Here is a 12,760-nt window from a genome sequence, read left to right on the forward strand (position 1 = left end):
GATATACCTTCTTCTCGGCACCACATGGAACCTTCTCTAAAATTGACCACATAATAGGAAACATAGCAAATCTCCACAGATACAAAAAAATTGGAATAACCCCCTGCATCTTATCAGACCACCATGCATTAACATTAGAATTCAACAATAACACAAATCGCAGAAACCCTACAAACTCATGGAGATTGAACAATGCACAATTGCACCATCCCTGGGTAAAGGAACAAATAAAAAAAGAAATTAAAGACTTCCTCGATTTCAATGAGAATGAAGACACAACATACACAAACTTATGGGACACTTTGAAAGCAGTGCTGAGAGGAAAGTTTATAGCACTAAGTGCCCACATGAAAAAACTGGAGAACAGTCATACTAGAGAATTAATAGCACAGCTGAATGTTCTAGAACAAAAAGAAGCAAACTCCCCAGGAGGAGCAGACGCCAGGAAATAATCAAATTGAGGGCTGAAATCAATCAAGTAGAAACCAGGAAAACATTGAGAAGAATCAATGAAACAAAGAGTTGGTTCTTTGAGAAAATCAACAAAATAGACAAACCTCTGTCCAAACTAACCAAAAGACAGAGAGAGAACATGCTAATTAACAAAATCAAGGATGAGAAAGGGGACATAACAACGGACTCTGAGGAAATCAAGAGAATCATCAGGGCATACTTTGAAAATCTGTACTCCACAAAATTTGAAAATTTAAAGGAAATGGACAATTTCCTGGATAGATATCACTTGCCAAAACTAAATCAAGAACAGATAAATAATCTAAACAGACCTATAACCCCTAATGAAATAGAAGCAGTCATCAAAAGTCTCCCAAACAAAAAAAGCCCAGGCCCAGATGGCTTCAGTGCAGAATTCTACCAGAAATTCAAAGAAGAGCTCATTCCAATACTCGTCAAAGTATTCCACACTATAGAAGCAGGAGGCTCACTGCCAAACTCTTTCTACGAGGCTACAATTACCTTGATACCCAAGCCACACAAAGACACAACTAAGAAAGAGAACTATAGACCAATTTCCCTCATGAACATTGATGCAAAAATACTCAATAAAATACTTGCAAACCGGATTCAAGAACACATCAGAAAAATCATCCACCATGATCAAGTAGGCTTCATTCCAGGAATGCAGGGATGGTTCAACATTAGAAAATCTATCAATGTAATCCACCATATTAACAATCTGCGAAAGAAAAACCACATGATCATCTCACTAGATGCTGAAAAAGCCTTTGACAAAATCCAGCACCCCTTCATGATAAAGGTCCTAGAGAGATCAGGGATAACAGGAACGTACCTGAACATAATAAAAGCAATATACAGTAAACCAACAGCTAACATCAAACTAAATGGAGAGAAACTCAAAGCAATTCCTCTAAAATCAGGAACAAGACAAGGCTGTCCACTCTCTCCATATCTCTTCAATATTGTACTTGAAGTTCTAGCTACAGCAATAAGACAACAAAAGGAGATAAAGGGGATACAAATAGGAAAAGAAGAAGTCAAACTTTCATTATTTGCAGATGATATGATAGTTTACATAAGTGACCCAAAAAACTCCGCAAGGTTACTCCTAGAGCTGATAAACAGCTTCAGCAAAGTGGCAGGATACAAGGTAAACTCAAAAAAATCAGTGGCCCTATTATATACAGATGATGAAGTGACTGAGAAAGAAATCAGAGAAACATCACCTTTTACAATAGCCAAAAACAGCATCAAATATCTGGGGATAATGTTAACCAAGGAAGTGAAAGACCTGTATATCAAAAACTTTGTGTCTTTGAAGAAAGAAATCAAAGAAGATACCAGAAAATGGAAAGATCTCCCATGCTCTTGGATTGGTAGGATCAACATAATAAAAATGGCAATCTTGCCAAAAGCAGTCTATAGATTCAATGCAATCCCTATCAAAATTCCATCACAATTCTTCAAGGACCTGGAAAGATCATTAATCAACTTTATATGGAAAAACAAAAGGCCCAGGATAGCCAAAACATCCCTATACAATAAAGGAACTTCAGGAGGCATCACCATACCTGATTTCAAGCTCTATTATAGAGCTATAGTCCTGAAAACAGCTTGGTATTGGCACAAAAATAGGCAGGTAGACCAATGGAACCGAATCGAAAGCCCTAATTTTAACCCACACACCTATGAACACCTGATTTTTGACAAAGAAGCTAAAACTGTACAGTGGAAAAAAGAAAGCATCTTCAACAAATGGTGCTGGCATAACTGGGTAATGGTATGCAGAAGACTGCAGATAGATCCATGTTTATCGCCTTGTACAAAACTTAAGTCCAAATGGATCAAAGATCTCAACATACATCCAGCCACACTGAAACTTTTAGAAGAGAAAGTGGGAGATACTCTTCAACGAGTTGGTACAGGAGACCACTTCCTAAACATAACACCAGTGGCACAGGCACTGAGATCAACAATTAACAAATGGGACCTTCTGAAACTAAAAAGCTTTTGTAAGGCAAAGGACACAATCAAAAAGACAAAAAGGCAGGCCACAGAATGGGAAAAGATATTCACTAACCCTACATCTGACAGAGGGCTAATCTCCAAAATTTACAAAGAACTCAAGAAACAAGTCTCCAAAACACCAAAGGATCCACTTGAAAGGTGGGGTACAGAGCTAAATAGAGAATTCTCAGTAGAGGAGGCTAAAATGGCCAAGAGACACTTAAGAAAGTGCTCAACATCCTTAGCCATCAGGGAAATGCAAATCAAAACAACTCTGAGATACCATCTTACTCCTGTCAGAATGGCTAGAATCAAAAACACCGAAGACAATTTATGCTGGAGAGGATGTGGAGAGAGAGGATCACTCCTCCATTGCTGGTGGGAATGCCGACTCATACAGCCTCTTTGGAAATCAGTATGGAGATTCCTCAGGAAAATGGGAATTAATCTACCACTAGACCCAGCAATTCCACTCTTAGGCATTTATCCAAATGAGGCAGGTTCATACAACAAGGGCATCTGCTCCACTATGTTCATAGCAGCATTGTTTGTAATAGCCAGAACCTGGAAGCAACCTAGATGCCCCTCAACTGAAGAGTGGATAGAGAAAATGTGGTACATTTACACAATGGAGTATTACTCAGCAGAAAAAAACAATGGAATCTTGAAATTCGCAGGGAAATGGATAGCACTGGAAGAAACCATCCTGAGTGAGGTAACCCAGTCGCAAAAAGACAAACATGGTATGTACTCACTCATATATGGATTTTAAATATGGATCAGGATAGTGCCAGTCTGCACTTCCACAGATAGAGAGTCTGGGAAACAGGAAAGAACCTAAAAGATATGCATATATGCATAGTACCCAAGAGAAGAGGATGGAGACAAGATCCTCTGAATGGATGGGGAACAGGGCGAGGGGGGGTAGTGGGACCTGGGAAGAGTAGAGGAGGTAAAGAGGAAGGGAGTTGGTCATGGGGGAACAGGAAGTTGAGGGGGTGGGGGTAAAATAGGGGGAAGAGGGAATCATAGGATCGAAGACAGATCAGGCACCAGAGTGACCTCGAGTGATCTAAAGGTATAACATCAATTGGCAAGCTAAGCAATAGTGGAAGGACCACCTCGAATGCCCATTCCTGATAATGAACTTGATGTCTATAACTATCCGGGAGCCTTCATCCTGGGACTGATGGAAGCAGAGGCAAACACACAACTAAGCACTGAACTGAACCCAAGGAACCCAGTGACAGAGAGAGAGGAGTGATGAGCAAATTGGCAAGGAATGGGCTGGCAAAACCAGCAGAGACGGCTGATCTGAACAGGGGAGTGCTCTTGGACCCCAGACCGACAGTGGGGAGGCCAGAATGGGACTGATCTGGACCCCCCAAATGTGAGTGTCAGTGAGAAGGCCTGGGCAACCTATGGGGCTCTGAGCTGTGGATCAGTGTCTATCCCTGGTATACAATCTGTCTTCATGTGCCTATGGCACAAAGAGAGATGCTCTCTCAGCCTGGACTCTTAGGGGAGTGCCTTGACCCTACCAAGAGTGAAATGATAGACTTTAGACATCCCCTATGTGGAGGGATTTGGCAATAGGGTGGGAGGGAGGGTGGAAGGGGAGTGCGGGAGGAGGGGAGGGAGAGGGAACTGGGATTGACATGTGAAACAAGCTATTTAAAATTAAAATAAAAAATGATTAAAAAAAAAAAAAAAAAAAAAAAAAAAGAACAAGAAAGTTTGCCACTTCTTGAGGATCCAAGCATGATCTATACTGAATGTCATCATTTTTTTCAGAAAACAGTAGGGAGGCACTAAAGGTCTTGAAATACCAGCCAAGTACCCTGAGTCACAGGACATCTCAAGAATACTAATGTGCAGGGCAGATTAAAAGAAGACCATTTAGGAATCAACTGTAAAAGACATCAAAGGGCACGCAGGGAGGGAAATGTGGGGAACTTTTAAAGAGTATCCACTGATATCAGACAATTACACTGAGGAACAAAACTTCCTCCTTTAAGAACATGGTGCTTGAAATTTGCATTTTCTCTTACAATCTACTGTCCTACTTCCTGTCTTACTGGATCTGGAGTTTCTGAAATACCAATCCCAGTACTAGTTATTCCAGGAGCTTGTTATCTGGCTAACTCCTGGATAAGCAAACCACTTAAGAGGCAGTTCCAACAGAGTTGGTCAAATAAGAGCCCAAAGCCATGTAGATGGAGTACTCAACTGTGTCAACAAACAGAGAAAAGAACTAAGATTTTGGTCCAGAGTAACTCGAGGCAAACATGAAGGAATGCTATGGAATCTGCTTATAGCTGAAGCAGTTTCCTTGATACTCTAATATATTCTTTATCATGTTCAGACAAAACACCACTAGAAAAGCCTCTGGTATGAGAGTTTCATGAGAAACAAGACCAAAAAATGAGAAATGAAATGGATCAGACCCTACTGGTCTTTTACCTAGGAACAGCAGTCCTTCTGTAATAAAGATGGTAGTACTTTCCAAAGCAGTCAATGGTACCTACCTTCAGCATCAGGGTTTTCACATCCCACAAGGTTGAGAAGGATGTCAGTGTCTTTATCATCTCCCTCACATCCCAGCAGCATCCAGCTTTCCACATTTTCATTTTCTGAACTGGTACTTTCTTCCTCCTCGTTGGAACTGACCTCTATGATCATGACCTCTCGAATCACACTTGATCTCTCTTCAGGTTCAGGCTTCTCATTATCCCTCTTGCATTTCTTAGACAATTTATTAGGATGAGGAGAAGCAGGACTCTGGCTCTTTTCTTGTGCTTTAATATTTTTTCTTTTACATCTATAAATACTATCTTCATCAGATAACGTGATGACCTCTGATGTATCTGACAGCTGGATGACCTCACTATCTGAAAGAACAATTAAGTTCTTCTTGTTTGGTTCAATACCTGCTGTTTCAGAATTCTCGCAGTTCTTTTCCTCATGTTCTTCTTCCTTGTTGGCACTATGCAGATCCTGGGCATAATGAACTTGGCTGTAGAGCTGAAATTCCACCTCACTATCAACACTCAGTTCGCTAGATGAATCTTCACGGTAAAGATCATCTTCATATGCTTCTATAGTCTCATAGCCACCAAACATTATGGAAAGTCGCCTTAATGCTGTAAGAAAGGCATACCAGAAGTATTTTAAAAGCGAAGATCTTGTTTCGTTAGTGCCTATCACCCCAAATCTGACTCTGAAACCACCATTTCCCCCCAACGTATTAAAATGGCTTTTTCCTAATACCGCTTTTCAATGAATTTAAAACCCTGTTATCCCCTAGACAGTGGTTCTCAATCTTCCTAATGCTGCAACCCTTTAATACAGCTCTTCATGTTGTGGGCGACCCCCAAACATTATATTATTATGTCATTGCTACTTCATAACAGAAATTTTGCTACTGTTATGAATCATATTGTAAATATCTGATATGTGATCCCAGTGAAAGAGTCATTCTACCCCCAAAGGAATCACACCCCACAAGTTGAGAACCTCTGTACTAGAATGACACCCAGCCCTCTTAAATAAGAATTACCACCAATAAATGTATCAATGCAGATATCCTAAAGGTATACTGGAAAAGACCATAGTTTGAGATCCATTGCTGGACAGTGAACATATGTTCTCTAAAATGTTAAGACTCCTAAAAAGTATCTCTCCCTAATCCATTCACCTTGGCACAAACTTTTCATTCTTCTTTTAATTTCTTTTTTAAGTGGTGTCTTGCTATACAGAAACCAGGCTGACTGTGAACTTAAAGTGATCCTCCTACCTCAACCACAACCGTCTGAGTGCTGGAATTAAAGTGTGCCAAGTTGCCTCGCTCTATTAACTTTTTTTTTTTTTGAGACAGGGTTTCTCTGTGTAGCCCTGGTTATCCTGTAACTCACTCACTCTGTAGACCAGGCTGGCCTCAAACTCAAGAGATCTACCTGCCTCTGATTGCCAACTGCTGGGATTAAAGGTGTGTGCTACCACTACCTGGCAACTTTTTTTTTAGAAGAAAACAGAAACATATTTATGCTTCGAAGAGAAAAACAGGCATAGCAGTATCAGAAGAGCCATCCGCCTTCACGCCACCTCCCCGTCACTCTGTGTCACTTCTTTCCAGGTATGCCTTCTCATACAGGAATATTACCACAGTATAACTAAACTTCACAACAGGAAACCTCCTTCACATTTACTGAGTGTGTTTATTCTCAATTTAAAAACAGATGAGAATGTAGCTCAGAAGTAAACTGCAAGCTCAGTATGTGTAATAACCCTGGGTTTGATTCCCAATACTGAAAGTACTATTACTCCTAATAATGGTAATATCAATCCTAGGGATTTCAGATCTCTGGCCAAAAGAAGGCATAAAAAACTTTGATAATATATTTATTCCTGTGTTGGTTATAAAATGCACTTGAGCTGGGAGGTGGCAGCAACAGCAGCAGTGCACGCCTTCAATCTCAGGGCTCAGGAGGCAGAGGCAGGTGGATCTCTGTGAGTTTGAGGACAGCCTGGTCTATAGAGCGAGTTCCAGGACAGCCTCCAAAGCCACAGAGAAACCCTGTCTGGAAAAACAAAACAAACAAACAAACAAACAAAAGCATTTAAAACAAAATTCCCTAAGTACCTAAAATTGAGACAAAAAAACAAAAGCATTGCTTTGGGAATAAATGTCTAAAAGCTTTTTCTGCTGTGCACATATAAAATCCTGTGTATCTTTCAACTCAACATTAACAGTGCTTTCCACCAGGAGGAATTAAGTGCCCTATTTCAGAGGCTTCCACAGTACTTTATAAAACATTCATGTTTCTAATTATGTATTCAATGTAAATGTCCCAGAAGTACAAATCACAAATCCCAGGAGGACACAGATCCTGTATCCTGTGTACTTTGTTAAACAATAGATCACAATAGCCAAGCAGAGCAGCTAGTATTTGGAGCTATTTATAAATGTTTGAAAATGTGAATTCTATCATTAAGCCCTTGTTCTTTAGTCACAAAAAAAAAAGTCTAACATAATGGCAAGAATATAGAAATTGTGACAGGAAAGTTTCTCAGTTGTCTTTAATTATTCCAAAGAGTAACCAACAATCTACACAGTAAACCGGGCTGTGGTGGTGCACGCCTTTATTCCCAGCACTTGGGAGGTAGAGGCAGGTGGATCTCTGTGAGGCAGAGGCCAGTCTAGTCTACAAAGAGATTTCCAGGACAGCCATGACTGTTACATAGAGAAACCCTGGGGGGTGGAGGGCAGAATCTCCACAGCAGATGTTTCAATTATCTACCAATGGCTAGTAGTTATGGGAAAAGTAACACGCTTGTCTAAGACCCTAAAAGAAAGTAACAATGCCACCATATTCTTCCTTCCACCTTTAGCTTCACAGATACAATTAACAGACAGTGGTTGTTTTCATAGGTTTCAATCTCTGCCAGAACATCAAGGTGTTATGTCTGCTGTGCTAAGAGAATTAGCAGACCCCAAGAATCTAAGAGGCAAAAATGCACTACACCCAAGCTAGTTTGGGTGCTGTTTTCCAGAAACAAAGGACTCATTTTTGGTGTAATTCCAGCACTTCCAGATGGAAGCAAGAGGATAAGGAATTCAAGGTCACCCTCAGATACACAGCAAAGTCAGGTCAGTTTTAGCTGACACCCTATTAGAAAAACCAAAAGAGAACAAAACAAAACCAACACCTTTTTTACTTTTAAAGAATACAGTATACTGTTCTCTCCTTGTACTGTCTTTCAGGTTGCTATGCTGTTATTGTCACACAAGTTGAATGTGGCTGTCTGAATAATAATGCTTATGACATTTATTGGTTTATATTGAAATGTTAGCCTCAGAGGAATTCAAATGAAAGATGAGTTCTTTCCTTTTTTATTTAATAGGTAAATTAATTCTAAAAGAAGTCAAAGGAATTATGCTTCCTTCAAAATCCTCAGTGGATCCATCCTGAGGATCCAGTGTGGACTTAAGATAAAACCTAATTCCAGGGCTGCACAGAAAAAAATTAAAGAGCTAAATTACAGAGTTACAAATTTGTACTACACTTGGAGCCATCCCAAAGGAAAGGGATTAAGAATAGAGCCATAGGCACACCTGTGAATGTATGCCAAAAATAAACTACAGAGCCATAATAAAAGCTGACTTCTTTTGGCCTAAGGATTTATCTCTTCCCATGAAATGTAGAAAAATGAATTTAACAATTTAGCCCCTATAGCTGTTAAGAGGATTTTGTACCTTCTGTACTTGAAAATTGTGTTCTGGCATAACATGCTCTCTTCTATTTATCTAGTTCATGGATTCCAGGGTTAAGGTTTGCCTCAAGCTGTTTTGTTTTGTTACAACTTTAATTATAATCAATTCACTTAATAAACTAAAAGTATACTCAGATATGAGTAAAATGCATATTCTACATACACATCCCTTGACTCAGAAGGCTTTCATAGCTTCTGTTCATCCTGAGTCCCAGCATACTTTACTAGGTAACATGAAATGTTTATTATGACAGACATTTAAATCTAGATGGTACCTGTTGGATTACTTCATATAGCCCTCTTTACATAATATGAAGAAACAGATCCTAGAACATGATAAGACCTACCGAAGGCTAGACAGTTAAGAACACAGTCAGGCCGGGCGTTGGTGGTACACACCTTTAATCCCAGCACTCAGGAGGCAGAGGCAGGCGGATCTCTGTGAGTTCAAGGACAGCCTCCAAAACAATACAGAGAAACTCTGTCTCAAAAACACCAAAAAGAAAAAACAAAACGAAACAAAAAACCCACAGCCAGGATAATTCACATGCTCTTGACTCTAAGGCAAGTACCACTAAAATTTTAAAACACAAATTAAAAAAAATTCAAATAAACATTGAATTAAGTTCTAACACCTAAATTTATTTGACATATCCATTTACATCCCACAGGAATAGAACTTGAAAGACATTTTACTTAGGAGAAGTAGACATTTAGACTTACAAATTTATTATCTAAGAAACTCCTCAACTGGTACTCAAAAAACTTTACCAAAGCCCTGTGTGGTAGTGCACAGGGCACAAACTAATCCTAGCATTTGGGAGGAGGAGGCAAAAAGATGGGGAGTTTAAGGCAAGTCTTGACTACTTAGTAAATCCCAAGTCAGCTTGGATTACAAGAGATCCTGTCTCAACAACTCTCCACCCCAAGCCCAAAAAGCAAATAAAGAGACGTTATCAAAGCACTGTGACTACAGAGGACCAATCATATTCTAAAATCTGAAATATCAAAAGTGGGAATGAGGCTTATCTAAAGAAATAGCATTAAACTACTCACTGTAATAAAAAGGGGGGGACAGACTCAGTCACTGGATTTCCTTAGGCTAGACAAAAGTTACATTCTCAGAATTTACTAAGATGCTAAAGCGACTATGTCTCCTTAGACGTTTACCGACTGGTCATTCTGGACAGTTTGCTCTCAATTTCCTTCCAAAGTTTTTCTAGTTTAGATCTTCCTTCTGGATGCCATAGGCCATCTTAGGTAGATTTAAATCCAGGATTTGGTTTTACTCATTTTGCTGTGCTGGGGATTGTATCCAGGGTTACGCACATGCTAAACCAGGGTTCTACTTGAAGCTGGGTACCTGCTCCACAGCTGGATTTTTAAAACCAGAATTACCAATGAATAATCTGATTAATACATAGTTTATTCTCAACTTAGGTTTATGAATTACAAGAATCTTAGTATGCTACTGAAAATGACAAGAGAAACAAAATCACTTACAAGAGTTAAATTTCTGCCCATTTTTCAAATGTTACTACCACTTGCCAATTAAACGAGGTAAAGAATCCAAATAAGTCACAGCCACATCTCCGTAGAAGATAAGTATGCTAAATTTACTCAGGTTAACTTCCAAGTCCTCCTGGGACCTATCTGGAAAACAATACTTTCCCTATTGGCTGTTGTCCTTTCCCGTGCACTGTTAACCTATCATACAATTTCTATTTCTATTTCCTCCTCGCTTCCTTACCCATCCTCTGACTGCCTTGAATGACAATACTAAACTGTCCCCAAAACATAACACTCTCTTAAATATACACGCTTCAATTTAAGGCTCAAACGTCCAAAACGAAGGCAAGAGCTTTTTAAAGGAGCCTAGTCATTAAATTAAGGACGGTTTTATAATTGGGAAATACAAGCTCCGAGAAAATGGGAGAAAATTCTCCTTCATTCAACCCTGAGATCTCGGTAAACTCTGGCCTAGAGGTATTCTGAGCGTCAGCAGCTAATGAGTGCCGGCTGGAACTCAGGCCTGACAACTGGCCACCATGGTTTTCCCATGTTAAAGGCAGGTCTTGCCCAAAGTTGCCCACAACTGTCTGCTGTGGGGGTGTGAGGGTAGAGGGTCATCTTGGGAAAGACAGTCTGAGTTTACTGGTTTTACAGAGGACTGGGGCACAGCTCCCAGATTCCTCATGGTCCAAGCCAGCAGCGGCTACCTGACAGCGCAAGCTTAGAGTGGCCCCGGACCGGGCGCACCCTGGCGCGCCAGGCTCCCCGCGGCGAAAGGAGGCCTCCACGTTTACAGACTGAGCCGCTTCCCCAGGACACAGGAAGCACGGAAGCGGCCGGCTGAAGCAGACAGAAAAGAAGCGCCCGCCGCGGCCATCGTCGCCCAGCCGTCCCCAAGCCCGGGTCTCAGGTCAGGGAGCCGCGAAAGCCCAGCTCCGCCGCTGAGCCGCGTGGGGCAAGCGCGTAGCTGGGAGGCCATGAGCGGCGCGGCGCAGCACCACGCAGGACCGGGAGGCGAAGGCCAGGGAGGGGCGCACATTAGTTCCACAGCCCCGCGGCGAGGCGGAGGGGGGGCGGGGGTCCCCGATCGCGGACCGCTCGGGGTCCGTCACACACATACTCACTGCCGCGGCCGCGACCAGGAAGCGCCAACCAGGAACCGAAACACGTAGAGGAACGGGGAGGGGCGAAGACAAATGAGGTAAGGAAGCCGTGTCCGCGCGGACTCCAGAGGTGAGGAGGCACTTCCGGGGAAAACACAGCCCCGGAGAGCTGTCCTTCCGCCCAACCCGCGAGTCCGCCGAGCGCATGCGTAGCAGCTATTAACCCTTTGTGTTCTCCGCCTATAAACTTTAAATTTGGCTCTGTTCCCTTTTTTCTACATCCTTTCTTTCGAGAAGTATCTCGGGTGAAGAAAATTATGGTGCACATTTTAACTTACTGAGTTAAGCAGAAGAGATGATCCTTGCAGGGCAAATGCGTAAACTCACTTTCGAAGGGCAGGAAGAAACTACAATTCCCACGACACCTTGAAGGCGTCGACAGGGGCCGCCTCTTTGCCAGCGCTGGGTGACGCCCTGGTCGTAGCACGTGGCTGCAGAGCAGGTTTGGAATGTTTTGGGTTGAGGCCTGGGTCAGTAGAAGATTCAGGCTACTTCGGAAAGTCACCTACCTTTCCTGGAAAAAAGCTTTTTAGAGAGTGTCTGGCTTTTGTTTTTGTCGTCGATGCTCCCCCCCCACTCCTTGTGACAGGTGACCTCAGGGCTTTTCTACCCGAAGGCTGTAAAGTACACACTGCGGTGCTTCCGCCTTTTTTAACCCTTTGTGAACCTTGAAGAGCTGCACTTCTGCAGAGTGGAGTCAGTGGTGTTCTTTCTGTATACTACGAGACGGTGGTCGCCGCTTCCCCTGGCCACACATTTAAAACACGCTTTAAGTATGGGGCTGGAGATGTAGTTCATTTGATAGTGTTTGCCCAGAGGCCCTGGGTTCATTCCTCAACGCCTCTTAAAGACCTACGTAGTGATAAACTTGTAACCCTAGCATTCTGGAGGCAGGGAAATATAAAAGTTCAAGTTCATCCTTGGCTACCTAAAGCATTCAGAGAAAGCCTGAGCTGTCCCATTCAAAAATGAAACAAAACCCAACAATAACAACAAAAAACAGTAAATCCATCTACACAACTTTACAAATAACCAACGTGTCTGAAAATGCGTATGACTTTTAAGTCTTTTTGCTAACTTTCATTGAATATATTAAAAACCAAACTGTCAGCCGGGCGTTGGTGGCGCACGCCTTTAATCCCAGCACTTGGGAGGCAGAGGCAGGCAGATCTCTGTGAGTTCGAGGCCAGCCTGGTCTACAAGAGCTAGTTCCAGGACAGCCTCCAAAGCCACAGAGAAACCCTGTCTCGAAAAACAACAACAACAACAAAAGCCAAACTGTCAGCCTTCTACATTATTTTTAAAAAAGCCTATATTTACTTAAGCTG

The 12,760-nt window shown here is 41.8% G+C and overlaps 1 protein-coding gene across 3 annotated transcripts in view; it reads right to left on the reverse strand.

Annotated features, from left to right (window-relative positions):
* Nucleotides 1-11,525, reverse strand: part of Zcchc7 (zinc finger CCHC-type containing 7) — a 174,133-nt gene extending 162,608 nt beyond the window's left edge. Inside the window, exons 1-2 of one of the 3 annotated variants that reach the window (XM_005078888.4) lie at nucleotides 11,394-11,525; nucleotides 5,013-5,627 (exon numbers count right to left, since the gene is read on the reverse strand). In XM_005078888.4, the coding sequence (XP_005078945.1) occupies nucleotides 5,013-5,607 (595 nt within the window). In that variant the 5' untranslated portion in view covers nucleotides 5,608-5,627; nucleotides 11,394-11,525. Of the gene's footprint in view, nucleotides 1-5,012; nucleotides 5,628-10,976; nucleotides 10,992-11,389 lie in introns of those variants that run through there. The other 2 variants (XM_013119600.3, XM_040739121.1) reach the window with 2 other exon arrangements.
* Nucleotides 11,526-12,760: the final 1,235 nt, after the last annotated feature.

This window comes from Mesocricetus auratus, unplaced genomic scaffold, assembly GCF_017639785.1.
Source record: "Mesocricetus auratus isolate SY011 unplaced genomic scaffold, BCM_Maur_2.0 Super-Scaffold_6730, whole genome shotgun sequence".
NCBI classification, from domain to species: Eukaryota; Metazoa; Chordata; class Mammalia; order Rodentia; family Cricetidae; genus Mesocricetus; species Mesocricetus auratus.